The sequence below is a fragment of the Harpegnathos saltator genome, unplaced genomic scaffold (assembly GCF_003227715.2).
Source record: "Harpegnathos saltator strain DR-91 unplaced genomic scaffold, Hsal_v8.6 scaffold460, whole genome shotgun sequence".
Classification (NCBI taxonomy): Eukaryota; Metazoa; Arthropoda; class Insecta; order Hymenoptera; family Formicidae; genus Harpegnathos; species Harpegnathos saltator.
Genome location: NW_020230273.1, coordinates 562,501 through 578,336, shown reverse-complemented (window position 1 = coordinate 578,336; position 15,836 = coordinate 562,501). Strand labels below are relative to the sequence as shown.

The window sequence follows — 15,836 nt, the reverse complement described above, 5'->3', positions numbered from 1 at the left end:
AATATCGAGGTTGAGTTTCAATTCCGCAAGACAAATCTTTTATTCTTCAAATAAGTACATCGGGATTAATAATTCTCCTTAAATGGGTCAACCCATTAATTATTCGAATTATTTTCTAACCAAACATTATCGATAGTATTCATAGATATATGCTCGATCTTATATTTATATCATGTGGATACTCTTTTATCAACTACATAATGTTTTAAAATGAACTTATGACGATCATAAATATAAGTTCGGGCTATCAATATCGATCTATATTTATTATACTAACACTTACACGCAAAGAAGCAACACCTGCTGGTCTGCGGAAACAAATGCCTGTTGAGTCACGAAAATTCATGATGGACGACAAATTCGCGATTCGAGCGCACGAAATCTGTTAGATGTCACTAGCAGCTTCAGTTCAGTTGGTTATAATTCGAAAATTATTACGACCGTGACATTTTTGTGTTAAAGTTCTCCAATCAAGCACTTTTAAATGCATTATTAAAGATATTGCACGGTATTAGCGAGATATTCTGCGTATTTAGAATTTATTATTCTTGTTTGAATATTGTACATTTATAGAACATGAGGAAAATATCTCAAGATATTTCGCATTAAACGCTGTTTAGTAGTGCAGACGCGTTGTCAAGAATGCGATATCTTCTCCTCCTTGACAAATGTTCTTATCTCAACCTTACTCAACTCTTATCTTACACTACCGTGATTGTTAAGATACCCATCATAACCGTGTGAAGTGCAAGAAGTCGGTGGAATTGTTTAGTACGGCGCACGTGAGTTGAAAGTGCTACGAGTGAGTAATTTCACGACGCGTACGTGACGGAGTCGCTGATATCCTGTTCACGCTCTTGATACACATGCGGTTCGTGCACAAAGTGCACGTGCGTGGGAATTTTGGATAATTTGATAAGGATTCACGTGGATGTGAGGATTTTCTCTAAAAACAAAGCCGACCTTCTTTATTCTGCTCGCACGTACGTCTGTTGTGATCTTTAATCCTGCCTCTCTTTTGATGGCCGCTCCTAAAATTTGAAAAACGTATAAAGAGTTTAGAAAGTTTCTGATATTTTAAGGGCTGCGAGAACATATTTTTAAATGTAAATTTCGTTACTTCGAACGCCTCGAGCATGTACATTTTTCAAGAAAATAATTATTTTAAACAAATATTCTCTGAAGGCTTTTGTTATTGCGCACATTTATACACATAAATAACATCCTTCGTTCAGGTATTTCATTACAGTAAATGAATAAAGTGATACGTATACCATCAAATGCTCGCACATATTCATAAAATATAATATGAAGCAAACGCATGCGTTGAGTTATTAAAGACGTGTTCGAATCGGTCACATGGTTTCGCTGCCCGCGCTACTTAGTTTTAACAACTGGTAGCGAGACTTTCTGACAAGAAAGAAACTTTCGCGCGATGGATTGATGTGTAGTGATTCATTGCAAGCAGTAGTGAAAAATTGTTATCATTACTTATCCGAGTGCGGTATTATTTTATCGTGTAGAGAAGATAAAAGTAAGGAATACTATAAAAATTTGTTTGCGTGCGCACATACCAATATAATCATACGTGTTATGTTCCACAGGTGTCAACTGATGATTGTGATTTGCGTTATTATTGCTATTATAGGATCGTTTATTTACACGTTGATTAAAATTAGCATCAACGAGTGGCTAGTAGATTCAAGGTAAGCATGGATAAACATTATGCACTTTGTAGGTTATAGGTTATAGGTTAGTTTCTCAATATGAGTGTTAACCTAAGAGTACAGTTTTCTTAATTAGTACAGAAGATCCTATATTTTAAACAGTTTCATGTTATTGAAATGTTTGTTCAATAAAATAGTAAATTCTATTTATTGTCATTGTGTGTATTCTATTTTAGCATGAAGCGGTTATCTTTGAAGAGAAGTCGTTATGAATATGAAACAAGTCAAGAGATAGAGATATCGGATGATGACAGTTTTGATGCATCTAGTTTAAGAAAAAATACAGAATATAATGCATGTACAAGCAAACTGGATTATAACACAATTAATGTCCCAAATAGCTTGACAGATATTTCAAATTACGAACCTAACATTCATATATCTGGTTCAAACTTTGTACATGATGTGTCAAATAATTCAAGCATTGACGATGATGTTCATGTCATAGAAGAAATTCCTACTACTTCTGATGGGAAATCATCAATGTTTAATTGGAATAAAAATATGAGAGGCATGCCACAATATGAAAACGCTTCTAAAAGCAATACCTTGTTTGATTCAAGATTCATAAAAAAGATGCCTATGGAATCATGTAATAAAAAACAACATTTGACATCATGTAATAAATCATGTAATAAAAAACAACAAGTAACAAGTAACTTAACTGACTCAAATGATGAATATGATTGGAACAATACAAAGAGAGAAGATTCACCACCTAAAGTCACAATACATTATGATGAAATGATCGCTGGTGTCAAAGTTAAATTTCCAATCAAGCCATATCTGTGTCAAAAAGCTGTAATGAATAACGTTAGTATGATAATTGTGTAATTAATATTTGTTTTTTCTATCATTTCTTCTGTTTGATTTCTAATCATATTGGAAATTGTGTGTACAGCTTATCAGAGGATGCATTAAGGAGGAGAATTGTCTTATAGAAAGTCCAACTGGTAGTGGCAAGACCTTGGCACTTCTTTGTGGATCTTTAGCATGGCAAGAGCAGTATAGTGGTGAGTCTGTGATGCATGTTGCATGTTATAGCAATAATTATGAAATCAAAATTTAGCTTATTGATAATGACAAAGTTAAAAAGTATCCGTAAGTTTTCAATCGTTCACCCCAAATTACGTCAAACAGAAAATCTATCTGTGTATTTTTTTATATATGGTTAAATGACGCATGCTTTCACGCGATCTATCATATGATATTCATTAATTTCTTACCAATCGTGCTCGTGCAGCGCTTTCTGTGCCGCGATTATGTCTCTTTCTAAGATTTATTGCAGAACTTTGCGAAAATCTCGTTTCCTCGTCGTGCTGCTCTCGTGACAGCGGGTCGTTAATGTCACCTGTCCGACTTTTGTCTCGCCATACACATACATACATACATACATATATATATATATACACATAAATACATACATACATATACACACATATATATGTACATGTATATATATGTATATATATATATATATGTATATGTATATATGCATATGTATATATGTGTGTGTGTGTGTGTGTGTGTGTGCATACACTTTTGTGTCGTATCCGTCAGATTTTTTACCGTCGTGCGAATTTTGGAAATTATTAGAAAGACTCAGCTCCTACCGCGCTTGTCTCTCTGTTGCCTCGCGGCGGAGTATCGTTCTTATTAAAGTTTCCCGACGAGTTCGTCGACATTTTACTTACCTCGTCAGAACTTTAAAAGTCTTCCGGATAATTTCTCACCGTGTCATCGCCGATATCGGGTGTTCGTTGCGTTTGTTCGTGCGTCTACAAATTAAACACACCATTTATCTTATAGTTTATGTTATCGTCATATTTTTTTGTTACCATTATAGCTTTACGATAAAATTCGTTTGAAAAGGAAACTCCATAAATGAGAGTTCGCCAACAGGCGTGTGAGAATGCGCATATCGAAATATCGCATTCTTGTTTTGTACGGCAAATTTATGCATCGCGTTTTGCGTTTAACCCGCTAACGCGGGCGAAGTCAAATATCATTTCGCATTTATATGATTTTTTCAGTGAAAGGCCGCAAAAATTAATGCGGCTTGCGAATCGTAAATATGTATTGCGCGATTAATTCTCACACATGCGTGCCGCGTTGCGCCGGGCGATGGTGAGTTCGATCGTGTTTCGTTTTATACGAGAAAGACGCGCAGTGGAGGCGCGGGCCCTCGTTTCCTCCTCATCGAGAAAGCCGTTCCGATCGTTAGCCTTTCTTGGCTACGATATTAATTTAAATTATTCAACCGTTTATACACCGCCGTAATAAGCCTTAGTATGGCCCGAAGTCGCCGGTAATTTCGACTTTGCACGCGTGCATGCAGCTAATTGTTTGAGATTCGTGCAATTTCTAAACAATTAGATTTGCCTTCGCAATGCGCGTCTCGTCCCGTTCATGCTCGTGCCAGCCTACGAGAAACGGTGGGACGGCCGGATATAATCGCTTTTCATTGGGACAACGTGACGAGAATATCATTTTGCTCGATGCCATGTTCGATTTACCGCGTTTACGCATCTGTATTATGCATGATATTTGACATTAGCGTTCATTGATGTTTGCGCTACTCGTTTTATAAAAATGCATGCGAATATTTAGTGCGGTATTCCGCTAAATCTTAATTATTGATTCGAATCTGGCTATAAAGCTAACAGTGCTTTTTTTGCTGCTACACCCGAGAAGTTACAAGTGAAATATACTCACCGCGAGTTAAAAATTTATTGGCTAAAATTAAGAGCTTCAACATTAGTTGCTTCTATGCCAGTGAAATAGTATTGCTACATTAGTTTAGCCCCTCTCTTGCTGATCCTTTTTTCTTGCCAATTGCTTTTTTCACACTAAAATGCATCGCACTTTGGTACTTTGAGGTACTTGCGACAAATTTTATTGCGTGACGGCCGTGACGTGGTTTTTTACGAGAATTTTCTCATTCGGTACTGATCATGCGTTTTTCGCTAGGATATGATTGTGTTTTGCGATGCGCGTTCTATATTACTTCTCATCAATGACATTGCTTATCCCGTCGAAAAGTTTCGACGGGAGACGTGTTTTCGCGGCTATTGACTTCCAAGTTCTCTCCGAAGGAGACTGAATTAGCCGGGATCGCTCGTGAAATAAGTGGGGTAGTTTGGTATCGTACGATGCCATCTTGATATTCCGCCGGGAAACCGTGGCGAATGTCGACAACGTCGGGGGATAATTGTGTCGCGGTAACGCAATACGAAAACCATGTTTATTGCTCACCGGGGAAGCTGCTTTTCGGATTTAAATAATCAAGATCGGGGAATACGTATACGTACATTTTTCCTTCCCTTTTTACGCTCAACTCATACATAATAGAATATTATCTGGCTGCGCAGCGGCGTCAAGTCTGGCAAGACACTAGTCGGTCGACACTCTCCAACATATTCTTCGACATTCGACTCGGAGAAGACGTCGCTTCGAGTGCATCACGACGGTGAGATCGAAACGTTGCGCGAGTATTCGACCAGGCAAACGATCGCGTGCCATTTCGAGCTGCACGTGCGGCGAATTAAATGTTCCGCGATGTTAACGTCAAATTTGCGTGAGCAACGTCGGGTCTGCCGGCTGCCGGCGAGGACGACATAGGACGGGCAGGACGCTGTTTCAGGAATATGCCGGAAAGGACAGCACGAACCGTCGTCGCCTTCCGGAATTACGGATGGGTCCTCCCGACTCCATCCTCGCCGTGACATCGCGTTGTGCGAGCCGGGAATTATCGGACACGCGAGACCTGCGTTTCTTTGCGACGACACTTTCTCGAAGGGATTGACGCGACTCTGGTGTCCGGTGGAACAATTTGCGGAAACATACCGCTTAAATGATAACAAACAACGCAATTACCGCAATAGCAACAATAACAAACAAAGCGATACGATACTACGGTTCGCTATAAGAGCGAGTTCGTCGCAAGAGCAAAGTGCATTAATATGCAATGCACTATAAGCTGGAAGAATACAAAGAATACGGAAGTACGGGAAGTACGGTTCTAATTTTAATTCGGTCTATAAGAAGTTACGTGAACCTACAGCAGAATGCGAAGAAGTCTTGCTTCTCTTTCAGCAAACGCGTAAATAAAGATCGCGCACTTTACATAGTGCGCTCCGAGTAAAATACACGTTCGGTGACGTATATCGCTCGGGTAGACAACCGTCTATTATTAACAATCCGTTCCAGGCAGGTCGATCTATATTCCTAATTAGTCAAATTAGAATGAAATGACTCGATGGGGATTAGTCATGATACCGATTTTCGTTGTGCGGCGGGTTGTACGTAGGTGCGCCCCGCACGACATCCTGCTTTCCCAGTTATAATTTGCTTTATGCTTTAAACCTGGCGCTGTCACGCTCCGCCGGAGGTCGAGTGGTACTGCTAGCCGCCAAACTGTAAACTTAGCCCGTTCCTCGTTGGAGAGTCGCATAAATTAGGTCCTTGAAAGGGAATAGAGGATTTTCTGGCCTCGCGGTTTAATCGATATCGCGTCGCCGTCGACGACGATGATTCCCTCTTTATTTATTTGTTTATCATCCCGCGGCCAAAGGTATACTTAATTGCTCCAACCAAGGACGTAGACGGGCACTGAACAAGACGCGTGTATTCTGAAATGCATGTACAAAACACCCCGAAATAGTCATGAGTCCAGCGTAAGTCGACGCGTCAGTCGTCATTCTCGCGGATTCTCGCTGTTTGATATCGCACTCTTCGAGGCGTCGGGCACAAACGAGACTTGCGGCCAATCGCGCAGCCACTTTGTTCAACGGGCTGCATGCGACTCACGGCATGGCCGCGTGTTCGACATGCCAGCCATAGCAGCCGATTAGTCTGACGCAACATTCAGCGGAGAATTCGAAAAACTTAAATCGTTCGCAGAAAGGAGGAGCGTGATGCGCCGCGGCGCGGTGGCGGGACATCGAGAGGGTCGGACGAATAAATTTCGAAAGTTTATCGCGGAATCGCATGCCGGCTAATGTCACTTTATTACCAGCAGAAGACGACGGGTAACGTGGAGACAGTCTCGTATCCGGGAGTCGGGGCGACAGGGGCGAGAGGGTAGGAAGGATAAGTTCGAAATAACCGACAGCGACCAGACCCATTGTGCGGCAGGAAACTTGGGAAGTCATAATAATTATCGGCGAACGCGGAATTATATATTGTGTCCTCGTGGCAGCCTGCTGTCGTCGTCGTCGTCGTCGTCGTCGTCGTCGTCGTCGTCGCGAATCGTCTTTGCGCCTCAGCATGCAAACTCCACGGAATATGCAGCTATGTGCCCTGTGACGTTCTGACATTAATAATGCACCGAGGATCCGCCTTTTATGCCGGGGTACCAACCGCGGTACCATCTCCGAGAACTCTTCCTAGAAGGGGCCTCCGCCGGCGGTACCGTTTCGTTTTTGCGCAATTCGCGCGACACGTCTGAATCAGGTTCTAACAAGAAAGAGAGAAAGAGAGGAGCTCGTCGCTTCTACGATTCCTCCCCCCTCCCCTCGTCATTTAATCGGTCTAACAGAAATTTATCTTGTTGTTATATCCGCGACTGCGATAATCGTGGATTAGTTTGTTTTGCTGCAATCAACAGCAACGGTCGCGCAGACTTATTTCGTCACGATACAAAGTCCAACGTACCTAACTTTTCACGTCAGGATAAATATTTTTGTTTTCGCATCTCCCGAATCTTTATATTAAATGATGAAACGCCTCGTATCTTCAATAGAGTTTTCGACCTTCATTCTGAATTCATAGCTCTCTCTCTCTCTCTCTCTCTCTCTCTCTCTCTCTCTCTCTCTCTCTCTCTCTCTCTCTCTCTTTCTCTTCGCGTCATTCTTTCACGTTCGGCCACTACTCGCGAGATGCAAGATGCGAAAGGACGAAAGGGAGAGATAGAAACCTGGAACGCGCGCGCGCGGTAGTTCTGGAATGGTGCAGGGCTACCCGCAGAGCACGCTACTTGCTGTGGCAGCTTCGCGAGCGAAAGACAAAGGAGGGCCCACGCTTTCATCCGTGCCGACATTAAGGTACCTACTGTATATGCCCTTTCGGGACACAATAAGGTCCGCATGCGGGTCCAACGGATCTCACGTCTCCCGTGTACGCGTATACCCTTCTCACAATGAGAGAGAATCTCCCTTTCCCTTCCATGCGCCCTTTTACCACCCCCCCCCCTGCCAACCCCCTTTCTGCTGGTCCTCCTCTTACGACGACTATGCACTTCGACCGAATTCCGAAGCAACGAATTAACGAGGCATCAGCGCGACCAAAATACTCAATGCGCCATAAAATATCGGCGCGTTATCCGCGAACGATAATAAAGCCGCGACGGTCGGCGAAATTGATTTCGCGGCAAACAAGCCCCGATTATATACGAGCCATCGATGGCGGCGGAACGTGGTGTTCCGCGATGCGGAAGAGCCACTAGCGTTTCTCCTCCGCGAGGGAAGTTCCTGTCGTGCTTCGCGATCAGGACACTTCGCGGTGCTCAGTGACGAGAGATCGCGAGAAGAGCGTTTCCCGTCTTCCCAACATGCGAGGTTGTGCCTGGGATTGACCTTACATAAGGGTGTAATCGTCGTCCGATGATAATACACCACGGAAGCGAAAGGTCCGTCCGCGGACAGGTCTCGCCGGTTCCGGATGGTCCCGGGTAAGCGAATAAGATAAGGGACCCCCCTCCCCCAAAGGTACAGCGTGTGCGCCGCCGGTTCCCAACCAGTCCTGAATCTCTCTCTCGGGTGGTCCACGGCGTTCCTCTTGCCTCTCCGCGCTTCTTCTTTTATATTGGCTCCCTCTCTTCCTATGCCTTCTCTCGCGTCGTCTCCTCCGCGTCATCCCGCTTCCACCGCGGCACGTTCCGCGACGACGCCGCTTCCGGTTACATCTCGCGATCGAACGTGGCCGCGAATTGACGAGGCTTGGAAAATTGCACGTAATTTCAAGCGTTTATCGCGCGAAATATGAGGAAAGGTAAATTGTGTGTGCAGATCTCTCTGCACGTATCATATTCATCCGCATCATATACAATTCGAATGTATCGGAGACTCTGGGAAAATTTATTTTTCACAAAGATATCGTGTGTGCATCGTGTTTATGAAAATTCGAGACTTACATGTTCAATTAGATTCCAGAAGAGTTGGATCATCTGCCGAAAGTGCCGTATTCTCTCTTTGATGTTTCGTTATTCAAGGTATCGATTTGAATTATTATTGTGGAGCGAGAGTTTCGATCGAATAGTCGCGATTGCACGCTCGGTCGGTCGATAGGAGCACGACGATCCTCCTCCTTCTGAGAAAGGATCCGCGATTCAAAAAGCGCCGCCCTTGCGAATTCCAGACGACCCGCGATCTTACATAATTTCACATGCTCGGCAAGACCGCCCGGCGTCCTGGAATTGTCCCTTTCAGGATTTCCAGGACCCCGCTAACGATTCCGGATATTCCAACTGCAGGATAGGCAATCTTAGCCTTCGATTCTCAGCTTTCAGGACGTTACTAACTTATTTAATCTTGTGCTTTGTAAATCAAGAGAAAGAGAGAGAGAGAGAGAGAGAGAGAGAGAGAGAGAGAGAGAGAGAGAGAGAGAGAGAGAGAGAGAGAGAGAAAAGAGAAAGAGGGAGAAAGAGTGGTGATAAGAACATTTCTTGTCCTGTCTGATTGATTTTATCGAATTTTTGTCCTCTCCCTAATATACCTCAAATAACATTATATAGCCTATTTTTTAAATAATATGCGGGGATGGAAGGCAGCTATATATCTGTTTTCGTATTTTAGCTATACTTTGTGTGCATGTCGTCATTTACTACAGATATAACTGCATGAACGGTCCTTCCAAAAATATTCTGCACAAATTCCTTCGAAGTGTATAACATTTTTCAAAAATTCTCGGCGCTTTAACAAATTATACTTTGGTGTCTCTCTTAGCTCCGAGTAATTTAAAACGAATCCGTGGAACACGTTTGTTCGACGAATTTGCCGCGCATTCCCCGATGTAATTCACGTGGAATCGATCGTGTAGGGCCCGACCGGGTGCTTTCCGTTCGGGCGGAAATGTTTCTCGCAGGTAAATCGCGGGCGCCAGGCGCCCCCGGGCGTGTCGAGAATCGCCCGCCGTTTCGCCAATCGACGCCAAAGCACCTCGCAATTCCCGTCGTCGCCTCTTAAATCAAAGTCCATCCTAGCCGCGCTGTTTTTCATTTTTTTTCTTTCTCATCCCCTCTCTCTCTCTCTCTCTCTCTCTCTCTCTCTATCCTGATATATGTTCTCGTCCGGTCAGATTTATTTAACGTATTATCATCTCGGGATCTCGGCAAAGGCAATTAACAAAGGCGAAACAACGGTGATCAAACATCCAGTGTGCTTTGGGACTGTCCGAAAATACGCTCACACTTCATGCATAAAATTTTCGATGTTTATCACGCGTTCCATCTGGCTGGCGATTGAGATGTGCGATTGAGATTGCGATGTTTTGTTTTACCATTATTTAAGCATCGCGTTAAACAAGAGTGTGCCGTTATCAGTGGCGTATGTAAAATTTCGATATCCGGTAACATCCATCGCAGTCCTTCATTATCGATGCCTTCTTCCCTCTCTTCCTTTCACACGAATATATACATTCACGCACAAAGACAGGACACGAGAGTAAGGGAGCAGAGATAGAATAGGGGTGGGAACCGAGCGGACAGAGAGGAGGAGGTGCACTCTCGAACGGTTAGTTAAGTGCAGAAACTTCTCCATCGCATTCTGCACCGCGCGCACTTTCAGCGGGGTATACAAATTTATGGCGTGCATACGCACAATATGCGTGCGCACGGCGTTAAACAAAAGCCGCCTGCGTGCGCACGTGGTGTGTACGTGTGCGTGCTGCTGCTGCTGCTGCTGCTGCTGCATCTGCGTGTGTGAATGTATGTGTGCGTGCGTGAAACCGATCATGAATATGTATAGGTCTTTTTGCGGAAGATATACGCGTGTCCTTTTTGCCCGCGCGGCTTATGTGTGCGTGTGAGATCAAAGGATGCCGCCCTCCTCCTGTTCTCTCTTCAACCCCCTCTAGTCTCTGGCACACACAGACTCACACTTCCCTCTCTCCTCTTCTCTTCTCACTCATACACGCATATTTTCTCTCTCTCTCTCTCTCTCTCTCTCTCCCCCTCTTTCTCACACTCGCTCGCTCACTCGCTTACTTGCTCACTCGCACTTTCTTTTCTCTTACTCTTCTCTTTATTTCTGCATACGTAGATTACAGCGACCATGTCCTCCGCCTCGTATCCTTCCGCCCCCCTTTTCTTACGCCGTTATATGGGATCGCGGGACGGTGTGCGGTCGCGTGTGCATAACGTTTATCAGCGGATGCGACGATAATCTCCTCCGCTGTATTAATAACGATTTCTTTATCTTTTCGAAATGTTATGCACAGTGTGCGGCTCCGCGGTAGAGCACGGCGATACGCTCGCCGGACGTGCCGCATTTGTATCGTTAAGTGCAAGTGAATTGGATGAAAAAAAAAAGGACGTTTAAAAAATATATCTCTGTGAGACTGTACGCGTATGGTCGTTCCTACAGTTCATTTGCACAGAAACGCGCGAACCCATGTATATACTTCTTATTCCAATGCCGTATAATTAATTGTATAATCACTAGCCCTCTCGCGTTGTGTGGGGACAAAGAGAAGGTACACTCGCTCAACAGCGAACAATACTAACCGCGTGTGTATTACACGACCCTCGGAGTAATTAAATCAATCGCCTCTTAACGTTAATTTCACGGGAATCCCGATTCGCACGGTCTCCACCCGCAGCCCGCCGGTGTGATTTTTCTGCCAATGGCGAGTCAGCCGACGCGTAAAATTGCGTATAAACGAGGTGAGAGGATTCTCGGCGAACGTTTAGGCAAAAAGGTCGGATTTATTGAAGCCTAAAGCGGAAGTCCGACGGCGGTGTTGGAATCGGTCGGGTTAAATACCGAGTACCGAGAAGGCATTCAGCCAATAATGCGCCCACAGCGCAAAGAATTCCTTCTTGCGCGCGCGCGCGTCAGCGGGCCGGGAAGGAAGTGAATGCTAATTAATGACTCTTAATTCTCTTAATTGGTCGTTACAAACGCCGCCGATCGCGACGGCGGTCGTCCACGCGCGCACACTGAGCCCGTAGCCTCTTCGTTTTCGCTCGCTTGTGTAGCTGCTGCTGTTGTTGTCGTTACGGACTTCCTCGGGGAATAATCGACCCTCTGTTTCCCACACTCGAGCGTCCTTGCGAAATGAAATAGACGCATCTGCTATGCGACTAATTGCGAAAAGAAGTGGCGAGTCTCCGATTGATATTGGAAGAAGGAGCGACGGACTTTGTGGCTCCATCTGCGAAAGGTCGATGGAAATGCTTGGAGTTCAAGCTAGTCGAGACGCGAACCCGATATATACCGGGTGGCTTGGGAAAGCAAGAATGGGAGATTGTGCGGGAAGAGGGAGAGAGAGAGAGAGACACGCTAATTTTACCAAAGAACTTATGTCTGCATTTGCGATTTTACAGCTTGTTTCTTCGGTTTTCAAGAAAAAAATAGCAAGTAATACATGCCGCGATATTCGTCGTTCTTTCTTTCTTTCTTTCTTTCTTTCTTTCTTATTTATTTATTTATTTCATTTTTTTCTATTATTTAGTTTATTCATACTATTTTCAAAACGAGATGCAGCGCAATAAAGTTACAAACGAAGCCTCCTTGCAGCTGCTCATGCTATTTTGTTCTTGAAGAGACGGAACGACGAACATGGCTTGTGCTTGGACGTCAATACCTTTTCCCCTGTATTTATTGTCTTTACATTTCTCCACTTATCACAGAATTCATTATTACATTATTACGTCTTTACAAACTTTCATGTTATTTTATCTTGTTCGTTCATCAGTTCGTTCATCGAAATTCATCACGAGAGAAATCCTCGCTCGTTCAAAAGTCCTCTTGTAATTCTACATATCGATGCGAACTTATCCCACAGATTTCCATGCACCGCAAGGCAAACAGAGAGAACCACACGTGTTTTGACTATTCATGCTTAATCACGCTCATTTACGCACGCTGCTTCAGCCTTTCTGCGGCTTGAGATTATTTATACCTAGTCGGACATTGAAAAAGAGACCAGCGTTATTTTTATTGCGTAAACATGATCATAAATAATTCGCACAAAGAAGTTCCAAGTATCGCGAATCAGTCTATGATTATTCCATCGAATATATTAAAGCCGTACACTGATCAACGAAATTATTAAGCGAGTGAGAGAGAGAGAGAGAGAGAGAGAGAGAGAGAGAGAGAAAGAAAAGGGGAAAAAAAGATATCAAAAAATATGACGGCAACGACAACTTCGCGAAACGCAGACGGTTATGATATCGTTTTCTTCGTTTGGCATATGACAGAAATGTTCGTAATGCAATGTCGCGACGAGATGGGGATACGCAGGGGTACGAAGGGGACCGGAGTAACTTCTTGCCGTGAGTGGGTGATGCGGTGCTCTCGCAAAAGGAGACACGACGACCGACGACAATGCGAAATTAAAAATGCGCCTGGAAGCGAGCGGGCACGAAAGGAGGTGAGAGCGGAACGAACCGGCATGGGTTTCCGTGCCCGGGCTTCCACTCGCGGCTCGCGATATTCCCGACGTGGAAAACAATGCCGGGAATCCGCGTCAATGCGCTCTTCAACGGCATTTCATCGACGATGACGACGAAGACTACGACGACGAGGACTTCCTCGTTGCGATGTTCATCCCGTTCCCACTTATCTCCCGGCTCTACCGAATTGCTGTTCGTTCGTTGCCGATTCGTTCGTCATATTTTCACGTCTCACTGTGAGACGTGAAAAACGCCAATAGGCGCCCACCGAAAGGCAGACGGAATATCTTATCGTTCGGAAAATTAATATGTTGCAAGAGCTATTATTTCTCGAACGGTTATCAGTGCCACTGTGTGTTACACTGTGGATACAAACGTGTGTCCGCATTGTAAATTTTTAGAAGCGCTTAGAGTCATAGAATGTATGATTGTAATATCCTTGTAAGTGCGGAAACGAGTACAACTTTCATAACTCGCGCATTCTTTAGCGCGACGACTTTAGCGGGCGTCGTTCAAGGCGAAATTATAATGACCGTTGCGATATGCTTAAAAAAACGAAGAGAGAAAAATAGAAAATTAATATCGTCTCTCAATCATGATTCATTTTTATCGTGTTGCTCCTCGCATTACCATCTTGTCGACTCTCTCGCGTCTCTCTCGTCGACTCCTCTTCTCGACGGTCTTCGACGGTTCTTCGTTCTCCAACACTTTGCGCGCACATATCGCCTCACCAGCACATGAAAACGTAAGGTGGGTGTGCATACGATGATGCGCCCCGTGTGTGCCAGACGAAACCGCCCCGCACCGCGGCTCTAATTAACCGATTCTCATTACGTAGTCGCGTTATACGAGGCTGCGTTTAATGAGACCACCAGTACGTCGTACGGCTTTCCTCCTTCCCTCCTGTCTCGATTCCCTTCAGCTCCACCACGTTACTCTCCTGTCTCTTCCTCTCCCTCCCCCCCTCTTTCTCTCTCTTCCCTCTCCTCATCTCCCCTCTCTCTCTCTCTCTCTCTCTCTCCCTCTTTCGGTCCGCATCTCGTCTGGCCCCCGTTCTATGTCACGACGAGGCGATCGGCTTCCGCCGTGGGTGGTGATGGATTTTTTTCGTCAAGGGGAAGTAACAGACCGACGCGGGAGAAACGTGCGCCTCGCGACGTAGACGCAGGGGATTTACCGTGAGCACCCGGTATCGATTTCACGAATCGGAGTGAGTCGCGAATCGCGAATCGCGCGCACGACGAGAGGACGCCGTATTATGCGTCGGCTCGTAACTTTCTTTCCGGGCCGATTTTAGCGCACAATAATACGCGCAATTTTATAACTGCTCGATAACGACACAATGTATCATAATAAAGCGACGACTTTAGTATATGAGCGAATCTCTCCGTCTCGCTCGTCGACTGCCTGTATAAAATATGGATAACGACAGGGCAATAATTAATAATAGGGTGGGCTGTGTGGAGTGAACGTAATTGTCAGAGGCAAATGGCAAATCGCGCGACTTTCACTGTCGCGCGGACCTCGGATCGTCCTTCTCGAGACGGTTTCGTCGCTCTTCCTTTCTGCCTTGCGTTTCATTTCTTCTTTTTTCCGCGACTTTTACTCACAATGAGGCGGAATATCGCGAACGACGTCATGCTGCGATCTGCAGCATGAAAATCCGTGACACGTGATGGAATAATGAAACATTGACTTCATTATGGGCATAGCGACGCGGCGGATGCGTAGTTGTTGTAATTATCACCCACATGGCCGCGAGTGTTACGAATTGTCCCGTGTAATTTTATAATATCAAATATTCAAATAATGTCGCAGATTACCCAGTCGCGCGATTATATTCCGCGATCCGTCATGCGAGATTTATCTCAACCCAAAATTAACGTCCCTCCGTCGTCCGCTTCATGACTGTCTCTGCAAAAACGTATTTTAGCGTAGCGTAAGAACTCTCGAAAACAACGTTCCTCACAATCTCTCGGGCGATTCGATAACAAATAGCCGCGAGCGGTGTTTATCGCGTTACCTCGATTGCCCGATCGTCGCGCATCCGATGAACATCCGAGAACGTATCGAGCGACGTAACACTGGATCGCAATCTGCGATCCCGTTTACCGTGCTCTCTTCTGCCCGATGGTGGTCCAGGAAGAGGCTGCGCTTCGGCAATCGGTTTCTCGGGGACGGCATTCCGATTCGACTTCGCGCTCTTTATCGAGGAGGTGGATGGTCTCCATCGCACACAAAGTGCCCATGTACATTGTCCTTCTAGCCAGGAGGATCCTGAATTCCCATTGGGTGAAAACCGTCACAGGCACCACGCCCATCGGACCTTCTATAGAGACTCACCTATACCCATGAGTCTTCGAAGAGATTCTCTCTCCCTCTCTCACCCTCTCCTGCCCTCTCTCTCTCTCTCTCTCTCTCTCTCTCTCTCTCTCTCTCTCTCTCTCTCTCTCTCTCTCTCTGTCCCTTCTTGCCTCTCCTCCTCCCCTTTTCTC

General features: G+C 45.0%; 1 protein-coding gene across 1 annotated transcript in view; it reads left to right on the top strand.

Moving 5' to 3' along the window:
* The first annotated feature begins 1,378 nt into the window (after positions 1–1,378).
* LOC105185677 (Fanconi anemia group J protein homolog) overlaps positions 1,379–15,836 on the top strand; it is a 46,185-nt gene continuing 31,727 nt past the window's right edge. The window contains exons 1-4 of the mRNA XM_011145352.3: positions 1,379–1,534; positions 1,605–1,706; positions 1,904–2,540; positions 2,629–2,740. Coding sequence (XP_011143654.1) covers positions 1,615–1,706; positions 1,904–2,540; positions 2,629–2,740 — 841 coding nt within the window. The 5' untranslated portion in view covers positions 1,379–1,534; positions 1,605–1,614. The remainder of the gene's footprint in view (positions 1,535–1,604; positions 1,707–1,903; positions 2,541–2,628; positions 2,741–15,836) is intronic.